The following is a 12,524-nucleotide window of genomic DNA, read 5'->3' as shown; positions in this document are numbered from 1 at the left end:
GCATGGGTGGACCCTCGGCTACTATATCAGTGGTTCTCAACCCTCGGCTACTATATCAGTGGTTCTCAACCCTCGGCTACTACTGTATATCAGTGGTTCTCAACCCTTTTTATATCAGGTCCATTCTTTATTCTGCATTTGAGCCACGGACCACCATTTGATGACATTTTGCCATTCAGACCCAAAACTTTGAAAATAAATCTTTCTCGTTGGATAAGGTTTTGTCCACAATTCCATGCTGTATTAATGATACTTGGTACCATAGTACTTATGAAAGCTACTATGAAAGCAGTGCTTTGTGATGATAATAGAACAGGAAACTGAGGTTAATAATGATGCATTTTCAGTTTTAAATGCATTACATTTTTTGCCGTTTGCCTGGGACGTCCTCATGACCGGTGCCCGTGTGTTGAAACACAGTCCGGCCCTCGACTTGTACCAATTTCTTTATTTTTGGCCCACTGTGTATTTGAGTTTGACATCCCTGGTTTATACAAATGAAAAGGCTGGGTTTATACAGCACAGGGAACTGGTTAACAGCAGGTGGAGCAGGAATAGGGAAGGAGAGAGTGTAAGTCGGCTCAAATTGTCTTGCAGCCTCATTTCACTAGGTTCCACCGAAATGACTTGTAGCCCGTCGCTTGGTTGCTGCCAGTGTGAACGCCCGTCGCTTGGTCGCTGCTAGTGTGAACGAACGTACCTCAGACCACTTAACACAGTTGAGAGAAATCTTCTGCTTCCCTGATGGTGCTGTCGTGTTGAAACAACTAATGCCGACCGCCGGTGTCGTTGTTGTTTTTTTCTATCTAATTTACAGGATTGAGAAGGAGCTGTCGTAGACTCAACAGGACACCAAGGCAGCGCACAGAGCAGAGTGCCCAGTGTCGTGCCCTGAAAATAGCTGATCTACAAGCGTTTATTTACCAAAGGCCTACCACTTGTTTAAATGCATAACCGTAGCATTTTAGGCCATTTTAGCTGCAACTCCTTGGCAACAAGACAAACCACACCAGCTGCAACTCCTTGGTAAACAAGACAAACCACAACATCTGCAACTCCTTGCAACATGCAAATTGGGAATAATGGTTGCAAGTAGTTGAACGTTGCGAGGAGTTGCACGTTGCGAGGAGTTGCACGTTGCAAGGAGTTGCACGGCAACCGTCGGGTGTGGTGAGGGCTTTAGACTCGTCATTCTTCTTGTTTTAAATGCACAACTTTTGCATTTTAAGCCCAAACCACACCAATGCAATTCCTTGCAACATGCCAATTGGGAATAATGGTTGCAACGTTTTATCCATCCATTTATCCTCAAACTGTTGTACACGGAGCCAGCCCTGCAAGGCCACACATTTACTCTATCTCAGCATCCTTCTCTCTCTCTCTCTCTCTCTCTCTCTCTCACACACACACACACACACACACACACACACACACACACTGTTTTGTTGGGCTTTTCCAGAAGCAACAACAACAACATGCGTGCAGCAGCAGCAGCTGTTAAAGTGGCTTTTAGTTCTCTAACAATGCATCATCTTCACCTCCGTCTCAATACTTGATTTGGGCTCAACAACAAACACAGGGAAAATGCCTCGAATGAATAAATCGGTCATACTCGGATTGCTAGTGGCTACCAGTACCGTGTTTCTACTCTTCCAGTTGTACTATTACAGACAGTACTCATACAAGGTGAGACTGAGACAGTAGCATTCCTATATGTATTTTATCGGTTTTGACGTTTCAATTCAAAGGAGCATTATTGGCACGAGAAAACATAGCCATGGGCTAGCCCAAGATTTAGACTCGTAGAGTTTGTTTTTCCAATTCTGACGAATCTCGTTGTCAGAATCGAAAAAACTCTACGAGTGTCTAAATCTTGTACTAGCCCTGGTCCAGCGATATAGCGAGTCTATAAGCACTGGACCAGGGCTAGAGAAAACATACTTTTACAGTGCTAAATGAAGCAAGTGTGAAAATATATAATAACTTCAGAACAGTTGAAAATGGGGAAAGTATACATGTTGGAGGGGGAACAGCATTGTGTAAACAGAGCTATTCAGCTAATCTAGTCAGATTGTGTATAATTATGTTATAGCTACAGGGTATAAATAGCAGCACTTTTTTTATAGTCACTTTGGGACCAATAGCAGTAATTTTCAATACAAAATTTAAATAGCATACAAAAAATACTAATACTAAATAGGAAAAAATAAATCACACAATGATTTGGCTATCTAGTTACTGTTGTAACTCCAAGGACCCTCTAGGGCAATAGTTCTCAAAGTGGGGTCCGGGGACCCCCAGGGGTCCATGAGGGAGTTCCATGGGTCCCCAGCTAAATTGTAGTTGACTCAGAGTGTACACAGAGTGCGGGTCCATTTGGTTCCATTTGTAGACTCTTAGTTAAATTAACATTGATTTTACAATATATATTAGGATACACATGGAAAATGGAGGACCCTGATCTGATGTAAACAAGTCTCTAATGTAAACAAGTCTTTAACTGGTGGGTGGGTGGGGATGACTGGGAAAGGAGTTGTGGGAGAAAATGTAAAAAAACAAAGAGTCATATTCTCTGTCTGTGAAAATTGCATAATGTCATACTCTTTGAATAAAATTTACTTAAAAAAAAAATCAAGTCATTAACTGTACCCATTCTACAAACTGAATAAAATGTGCGTGTTCTTGTGTGAGAGAGCGCGAGCAAGTGCCACTTGCAGGCTTTTTGTTAAATTAGTGTCACCACACATCCAATATTAAAAGACTGCCCCCCAGAATTTCATACACTGTCCAGTCGGTGGCTAGAAATATAATAATCCCCAATCCCAGACCCATACTGTATTTATTTCTTGTAGTATTTGCAGTAACGGTGTAGTATTAGTAGCAGTTCTAGAAGTTGTACCGGTACTAGTACACTAACTATCTCTCTCCCCTCTCTCTCTCAGCCTGGTTCTCACTTCCTGGGTAGAACAGGACACCTGTCCTCCAATGATGTGGCGTGGGTAAGTTAAGAGTTAATTTGTCTCATGGAGCGAGACAACTATTCCACAATCTCTGAATGCTACAGTATACAGAGTCTGGAACTACACCTCGCGAAAGGAAGCCGTCATCTTCTCGTCATTTCCATTCATGGAAATAATATTTTAAAACATTTTACCATTTTATTTTTGAAATAAGGAAATGATAAGCTGCAAGCTATATTCGCTTTGATTATTTAGATACATATTTGCGTGACTGCAAAGACGTAATGGAAGCGATGAGGATGCGTCACATACGCTTTACCTCCGGATCATTTTCTACACTTTCTAGTTCTACAACCTGAAATTAGATTTTCAATTTAACAATATATACACAAAAACATAGATACCGTAGGCCTACTATACAGACCATGGACCAGTGGGTATGTGGTGTCTTTCAAATAAGAGTTTTCTGAAACAGTTAACCTGAGTAAAAATGGCACTGATATTTTGATCCAAATCCTGGAAATTATCAACAAACAAGTAATTTTGGGTTGAAATATAATAATAAAAAATAAAACAAGCTCACAATGTGAGCTTGTAGATTGTCTATTTTCAAATGGCCGAATTGCATATAGGGTTGAAGTGGTTAATGTATGTTTTTTTTGGTAATAATAATCAAAATTACAACGTAACTAGTAACTAAAGTTTTCTAATTGTAGTGGATCCATGAATGTGAATCCATGAAAATATGTCTTTGTTCTGTAGTGGCTGAACATAGCCTGGCTCCAGCCCTGAATCGCTACAACAAAATGAAAATTCAGACTGAGTGTCAGGCTAGGCTGAACATATACTACATTCAAAATGTGGCACCTGGAGCCAAAAAAAGTGCTTGACCTTACACCTCTTAAAGTCTCTCTCTTAGTAGCTAAAACATAAGAGTCACTAAAATGAATTGGACAGTCAATTTCTTGGTCAAATTTAGACATTAGATCACATAGGTGTCTGAATCTATATCTAAATCTAGATTTCAAATTCGATTAATCATGCAGCACTAGTAAGTAAGTACATTTTATTTATATAGCACCTTTCACAGAGAGGACTCACAAAGTGCTTTACATGATGCAATAAAATACACTAGTAAAAGTATAATAATTTGCTGAGATGTATATAAGTATAAGTATAAAGTAGACTACTGAAAACTGGAAATACCGGTAAAGGAAAAAAAAGAAAGTACTTGAGCAAATGTTTACTATACATAAGTGGTTTTCAACCAGTGGTCTGGGGACCACCAGTGGTCCTTGTGTCCCCAGCTAGATGGTGGAGAGTTGGTAACTAAATGGACCATTATTAGATCTTTAACTCTTGAGAGCGTAAAACGCTCTCAAGGGTTAAATTATTGTTAAACATCTGCATTAATTAATTTACAAGAAGTCTACACATTTAGAGAATGTAAATAGTTATTTAGATTTTGCCTGTTAACTCTCCTATGTTACCAACATCAATACAGCACATAATTGTGGACAAAATCTCATACAATGATAACAATATTCTTTAGTTTTGGGTCAGTAAGGCTAAATGTCATGTGTGAACTGAGTGGTGCAACTCCCCTCTCCCCCTCCTCTCTCTCTCATTAGCAGGCAACAGTGCTGCACTGTCTCTCTCTGTTTCTGGCACGTCAGCGCCCCTACTGGTACTAATAGTCATACTCGTGCTCACAGTAACATAGGTGCATGGGTGGGTGGGTGGGTTAACGTCACATAGATAGGCGGACACGGACATTGCTGTTCCTTGGAGCGGTTGCACCACTCAAAAATGGGCCTTGATATGAAAAAGGCTGAAAACCACTGCTTTTACTACACCACTGAGGATGACGATGATAATACATCTCTTCGTCAGAACACGGTGAAGAAGTTCCTCAGCCTGGCGCAGCACTTCAACCTGCCAGTGTTCCTGATGATAATACATCCATGTTCCTGATGATAATACATCCATGTTCCTGATGATAATACATCCATGTTCCTGATGATAATACATCTCTTCGTCAGAACACGGTGAAGAAGTTCCTCAGCCTGGCGCAGCACTTCAACCTGCCAGTGTTCCTGGCGGACGTGGCCAGCCTGGCGCTGCTCTCCCAAGACCAGCCGCCGCAGCAGGAGGGCCGGCGGAGCAGCGAGCCCCACTGCACGGTCCTGTGCACCGGGAGGCCCATCACCTCCTTCGCCCTGCTGGCCAACCTCTGGAAGTACGACGTAAGTACAGTAGGCCAGTGGTTCTCGACCTCTTAAGGCTGCGACCCCCCCCCCCCCCCTCCCCCAAATAATAATATTTTGAACTGGGGACCCCCCAAAATAATGATATATGAACAGGAGACCCCCTCTCCCCCACTCTGACAAGCATTTGAAGCAAGTTGAAGCATTACATCTAAAAGCTTGCAATGCCTTGTGTTGCGAGACGCGGTGAGCTTGTAGATCAGCTATTTTCAAAATGTTCTTTATTTATTTATTTTTTACAATTTGGCCAGTGTTTGACCAGTTTGTATAATATAGCCTGTTAACCTTTTGATGAAGTAAGGGTTTTTCATCATTGAATTTCTATGGTTTCATGTGAGTGGTGCATCCACTCCTGTGTGTGGCTGGTGTCCCTGGGTCTGTCCCTGTGTTTGTTCACCACCAAGTGTCACTGTTGCACATCCCAACACACATACACAGACACACACAGGCCAGCGAGGAGGGCCAGCACAGCACAGCACAAGTACAGTACAGAACAGAACCACTCACTTCAGACGGGTCTAATTTTTTACTAACATAGAGTACAATACTTTTCATTCGTTTAGCCATCTCTGCTAGCGCTGGCGGAGGAGAGAGGCTTCGATGTGCTCGAGGTGCGAGGTGAAGACCCACGATTGGCCAGCATGGACGACCTCTCAGCCAACCAGATTCCACTGCACTTCCTGTTTCGCCACCGTGGCTATGTTGTCCAGGTACGCTAATCTCGGTTAGTTTGTAGGCTGAATTCTGATTAGGTTACATTGAGCCAGGAAAAGTCCACAAGATTTAATCCATTTAATATCTTCATTTTTTTTTAATGATTTAATTCTTGACAGTATATGCAATGTGGCCCTCTGGAGTGACTGTGGAAATGTAGTGGCCATTGTCAAAGTTGTCCACCCCTACACTAGGTGACACTGCTGTATGAGCGAAGTGGGAACTACCTCTGGCACGGTGCGCTGCGGCTCAAGGCGTCCGCCGACCGAACGTTTGCCCCATTCAGGATGCTGGACTACGGGCGCCACGCCGGGGCATACGACAGGTCAGTTAGTGCAATGCTCCCAGGTTAACCCTTTAAGAATTATTTTATACTTTAGCTATTGAAAAATAGCAGATCTGCTATTTTTGAAAAATCGTGAAAATGTGTGCAAATCTTTGAATATATATTCTTAGTTGGTCTGATCGAGGGTAGCTACTGGGACGTAAGTCGGGACTTGATCACCCCGGCTGGGTCACCCGAGTGAGGGGTATGATGTCCGCAAGACCGGAAACCCTGATGACCTTGAGATACATCACTGAGGATACGTCCCAGTTGCATCCATGCAATGTATTTTCGTTCTGAGGTATTCTATTTATAGTGACTCAGTCAGGAATAGACTATGTGACAACCAGGTATAGTCTGGTGACCACCGGAGAGACGGGTGACAGCCGGAATGTAGACAGCACCCCGGGAGCAGTATGGGTTAGCGCCCCAGCCTGCATCCTCCGTGAGGCCTTTAGGAGGGCCATTCGAGCCGCAAGTGGAGCCTGCAGTACTACCATTGCCCAGTGGTGGAGCCTGCAGAACCACTGCGGCTCAAGAATCCACCACTCCTGAAGGAAGTGTCTGGTGCTGGGAGTCTGGTGCAACGCACAGGTCCTCGCTGTACTCCTGGTGAGAGCAGGAATGGACCTAGTGAGACGTAGGAGGGGCCCGGACAGGAGTCAACCCACAGAGCCTAGTCCCTCCACATACCAGAATTGTACCTCTCAGTCCCGGCATAGTAGTTCCGGACTGGTTCCAATGGATTGTGTGGCCCTGGTCTTTCCCTAGTGGGTCTGATCGAGGGTAGCTACTGGGACTGGGACCCCGGCTGGGTCACCCGAGTGAGGGGTATGTAGGGCTGACCTTCGATTCCGTATTTGATGATCGATTCAAAATCGATTCCCGCGTTTCGAACGTCGACGCTTCGAAACGTCAACGGGGGGGGGGGGGGGGGGGTGCGCGCGCGAGCGCAGTGACTCTTTGGCTTAAACAACGATATAGCGGAGAGAAAGGCATGCTTGTATTGGTCTCATTTATTTTAAACAATAAGCAACAACTGTAGCAGGCTTGCAGCCTTCATGAAAGCAGTGACGCACAAATAATTTGGCTTAATAAAACATCCGACCGTAACAAGTCAACTGCCTGAAACAGGCATTACCTCTCCATCAAATAAAAATATATATAATCCAAACTCCTCTGTCAATTGTAAACGAACGGTAACATGAATGAACTTTTCAAGCCTGACACTTGTCAGAAATAAAATCAACCACGGTTGATTTGATTGATCATAAAGTTAATGTGACTGTGAGTGTGCGTATGGGAAAAAATATATAAACTTCACAGATTATAGATCACTTGGAATTATAACAATCTGAGTATTGCCTGAATAATGCCACTAGTGAAATCCCATTTTTTTATCGACATGCGATGCCGATGGAGAAATCCCACATAGTTAAATTTACCTCATAGTCATGCTGCATGCGCTGTTGGTCGATGAAGAATTATAATCCAAGGTTTGTCAATCATATTATGGTTTATGGTTGAAAGTAAACCATAATATTAAAGTAAACTCTAAGAAGAGATCTGCAGACTGCAGTGCAGAATGCATGCAGCTCCACTTGCTAATTGAGTTGACATTTGCGCAACTTCACTGCATTACAGTAATTAGTTATTTGCCAGCACCTGCTCCAATATAGGCCTAAATCAAACTTTATTTATATAGCACATTTAAAACAATAAAAGCTGACCAAAGTGCTGTAGGCCTGCAGGCTGAAACAAGTGGAGCATCGCATCACCATCGGCGCAAAAAAAAAAAGCATAATTAAAAGACAAAACACAGGCAAATAGTATATGCTACATTATTACAATAATACGATCAGGTGCAATTAAATGCCAAAGAGAAAAGGTGTTTTGGTCTGGGTCTGTAGGAGCAAAAAATATCAATTCTTCGGTGCACTGAGCGCACTCACCATGTGAATCCAAGCAGCGTAATGGCTCATTGATAAAAGTTGAGATTTTATAGTGGCATTATTCAGGCAATACTCAACAGATTGTTATAATTCCAAGTGATCTATAATCTGTGAAGTTTATATTTTCATTTTCGTGTAAGTAATGTTTTTATATGACTTATCAAACAAGGTAGCCTATATTTAATGTCCACTGAGCTGTGGTGCATGCGCTTGCCTTCCTTGTTAACACGGGGAAAGAGGAGGCGTTGCGAGGTGCTGCGAGGCGCAAGCATGGCTCGCGGACCAAATGGGGCCGTCTCGCGGACCAAAAGCGGACGCTTTTTTTTAAATGACTATTCGATTCAAAATTTAAAAATCGATTCCCGTGCGTATCGATTGAACGTCGATTAATCGATTTTTTTGGGTCAGCCCTAGGGGTATGATGTTCGCGAGACCCAAAACCCTGATGACCTTGGGATACGTCACTGAGGATACGTCCCAGTTGCATCCATGTGATGTATTTCGGTTCTCACCGTGAACGTTTTTAACTGAAATATTTGCTCCTGGGAGGTCCCTGAAACAATCTGAATAAGCGTGTGTATTATTTAGTGTTCTGATGTGTTGTGTGTGTGTGTGTGTGTGTGTGTGTGTGTGTGTGTGTGTGTCTGTGCGTGTGCCACTCAGACCGGCGCTGGTCTTGACCACATTGGACGGCCTCGATGTTCGAATTCCACGCAATGTCTCACGCTTCTTGTCCGAGCGGCACAGCGCGCGCTACGTCGAATGTCGACACAGGGAGGCGCGTGACTTCTACCGGGTGAGTATAATGTTAGTTAGGCTTCTGCAGTAGGATTTTTTTAGGGGCTCTAGCCCCGCCTATATCCAGGTTTGAGGGTTTGTGTAAACGCAAACATTGAAGACAAAAGTGAGGATGCAAATTGTGATTGGCCAGAATGAGATGATGTATGATGATAAGAGCCCCCCCTCATAGCCTGTTTCCAAGATCACAGCGCACATCACATAGAGATGATCGCGACATGTGAGCTTGTAGGTCGTCTGTTTTCACACTGTTTATCCTATGATGAAGTGTCAATCAGGCATAAACTCAAAGTCGTATGATTTGTCACACACGTTACCGCAGTGAAATTTGTTCTCCACATCTGACCCATCTCTTGGAGCGGTGAGCCGCAGCCAAGGAGCGGTGAGCTGCAGCCGTGCTGCGCTCGGGAATCATTTGAATAGTTGATTTGGCCCCCAATCCAACCCAGTGCCAAGCAGGCAGGCATTGGATCCCATTTTTATAGTCTTTGGTATGACCCGGCCGGGGATCGAACATCGACCTCCCAGTTTCAGTTTAGACACTAACCACAAGGCCACTGATAAACTCAAAATACTCCCAAACAGTGGCTAAAGCATTTATCGCGTGCTGTATAGAGACGACTTAAATAGCCTGGGTACTGAGGCTGTGCTGTATGGTATGGTGACTGATGGTCTCAACCCATCTCGGACCGCCCTCTGGTGGTCAATGCCGTTCACTACAATAAATTGCATCAATACAGAATCTCCATATGGGTTTCAGTGGAAATATGAGCAATGGTGTTGAAGCTCATACTGTCAGGCTTTCGAAATACCCTGGTATAGCGCCCAATCCAAGTATATGTAGCTCTATTCTTACTATCTTTATTAGGTGTCTATCTATGCTAACTCTCTGGCCATTCATTGTGTATGGAGCTCTATGCTTAACAGACATTGTTTACCGGTATGTATGTATGTAGCTCTATGCTACCTCCATCTCCATTGGAGAGGGAGATTGTCCTTATTTATGAAAGAAACACATTTTTCCAGTGCAATCGATTTCGACGTGTTCAACAGCCTATGATACAAATCTCTCATTAAGTCTCAACTCATGTTCTCAACTCACTGTTGGGTTTTATTCCTCCCTTCCTTTTCTCCCCTAGCTCTACCCAGACGATGGCGGGCAGGAAGCGATAGAGTTTCGCAGACGAGCAAAGTCGCTCCTCCACCTTTCCGCCAAGACTCTGAACGATCTTTCCATTCCATTCTGGCTGAGCAGCGGTACTTGCCTGGGTGAGCTGGGCGTACTGCTAAAAGTATTGGACACACACACACACACACACACACACACACACACACACAGTTCTGGTTGAGTCATTGATTGTACTGCAACAATTACAACACGGTGATGTTACCAGGTACGATTTCTGCATGTCTGACGCATACAGAATCCATCGGAGGGTGCACCATATTTGAACTGTCTCATAATGCTTCATTGTGAACAGAAAATCTGTTCATTATAAAAAATAAATGAAACAATAATATACCAGAGATGATCGGCATTTAGTTTGACCATCTGCAAGATCTGTCATTGTGGCACTGCAACTGTGACCAAATGGGCCTTTATGGGTTAAATGTGTGAAGACATATTAAGAGGCATACCGTCCGCTCTGACATATTGTCATATAATACCTATTATTAGGTATTATTATTAGACACATTAGTACACACCGTACAAGTGCTAGTGATGCTAACTGCTCCCTCCCTCTGCTCCGCTCTCGTCCAATCAGGGTGGCTCCGGCAGTGTGACATCATCACGTGGAGCCGAGACGTGGACTTGGGCGTGTTCGCCCGCGACTACCGACCTGAGATCGTCACGGCGATGGCGCACGCCGGCCTGCCGCTCAAGCACAAGTTTGGAAAGGTTTGCATGCCAACTCTGAGCATTTGAAAGGGACTCTGCATTGGTTTGCATTGAAATCTCTCTCTCTCTCTCCCCCCGCCCATCAGGTAGGGGACAGTCTAGAGTTGTCCTTCCAGGGGCAGGAAGTCAAGTTGGACGTCTTCTTCTACTACGAGGACGGCGACATCATCTGGAACGGTGGAACTCAGGCCCGAACCGGCAGGAAGTTCAAGTAATAACTCTAGTAATTCTCATGCATGGATTCAAGTTCTTAGTCGCCACAACTGATTTCAGTCATTTGGATTCCATAAAAGTCTGCATGTCTTCTATGGAAGCATGTTCCACAGCAAAAACAGCCTATGTATAAGCTCACAACAAGTCGCGCGATTGGCTATTTTCGGTTATTAGTTATTTTAAGATTAAAGGGCATTTGAAAGCGATCAAACCAGCAATAGAATGCATGTGTATGAATTTATACACATTCTGGTCTGCAGTGCATTGTCTGTGTTTAAATGCTTCCAAAGTGGGGCACCCACTGGCCTAGTGGTCAAGGCACATGCCACATATAGGCTCTGGCCTGCGTCGCAAGTACCGTTCATTTCCATCTTTGCTGGGTGTCTCCCTGTCTCTTTTCCTGTCAATCTTCACTTGTATCTATAAGCCCAAAACAAATCTTTAAAAGAAATGCTTCCAAAGATAGGCCTTGTATGCACAGTGGTACTGTCTTCTAATTTTTTCTATCTTGTCTTCTCTCTCCTCTTCCCTGTCTCTCAATCTACAGGTACGTCTTCCCTCACTTCTTGCTGTGCTGGACAGAGCTCCTAGACCTGCGGGTCCGAGTCCCGTGCGAGGCGCACACCGTCATGGAGGCCAACTATGGCCCCGGGTGGCAGTCTCCCGTGCACACATGGGACTGGAAGACGTCTCCCAGCAATGTGCGCGACAACGGGCGCTGGCCGCCCGCCGAATGGGACGAAGTTGTCCAGGTGTACTGAACAGCCCCATTGATTTGAATGGGAAGCCTGGACACCCATGCTAACAATGATCATATTCCCGTCAGTTTGAATAGGGAAGGAAACTTTTGATGCTAATTGTCACTAGGGTTGGGATCCAGAACCAGCTCCAATATTGAGGAACAAGGAATCGGTTCCATCATGTTTGGGACCGTTCCTGGAACTGGGATTTATCACACTGTCAGAGCTGGCATGTGGACTTCACGGCTGCTATACAATTGCAATACTGGTGGTTCTCAAACTTTTACATTTTAAAGCAGTGGTTTTTCAACCAGTGGTCCTTGAGGGGGTTCCAGGTGGTCCCCAGCTAAATGACAGAGTTGGTAACCAAATCAAATGGACCCTTATTAGATCTTTAACTCTGCTTAATGTAAATTGCTCTGGATTAAGAGCGTCTGCTAAATGCCTAAATTGTAAATTGAGAGCGTAAATTAAACCAAGTAGACTTGGTTTCATTTTACGCTCTCAAGAGTTACATTATTGTTAAACATCGGCACTACTTCATTTACAAGAACTGTACACAATTAGAGAAACCTTTAAAGGGGGGGGGGGGGGGGGGATAATCCTCCCTACTAGAGTGTGCTGACCATATAAGAAGTTTCTCCCTGTCCCCAGT

General features: G+C 44.1%; 1 protein-coding gene across 1 annotated transcript; it reads left to right on the top strand.

Moving 5' to 3' along the window:
* The first annotated feature begins 1,458 nt into the window (after positions 1–1,458).
* On the top strand, positions 1,459–12,423 carry fktn (fukutin). The gene is made up of 10 exons (XM_080756713.1): positions 1,459–1,686; positions 2,943–2,999; positions 5,003–5,206; positions 5,791–5,937; positions 6,136–6,266; positions 8,882–9,014; positions 10,156–10,285; positions 10,783–10,916; positions 11,003–11,127; positions 11,677–12,423. The coding sequence occupies exons 1-10, from the start codon at positions 1,585–1,587 to the stop codon at positions 11,888–11,890; spliced, it is 1,377 nt and encodes a 458-aa protein (XP_080612839.1). The 5' UTR covers positions 1,459–1,584; the 3' UTR covers positions 11,891–12,423.
* The last annotated feature ends 101 nt before the right edge of the window (positions 12,424–12,524 follow it).

The sequence above is a fragment of the Protomyctophum bolini genome (genome assembly GCF_963924005.1).
Source record: "Protomyctophum bolini genome assembly, chromosome: 22".
NCBI lineage: Eukaryota > Metazoa > Chordata > Actinopteri > Myctophiformes > Myctophidae > Protomyctophum > Protomyctophum bolini.
This window is presented reverse-complemented; position numbering and strand designations above follow the sequence as displayed.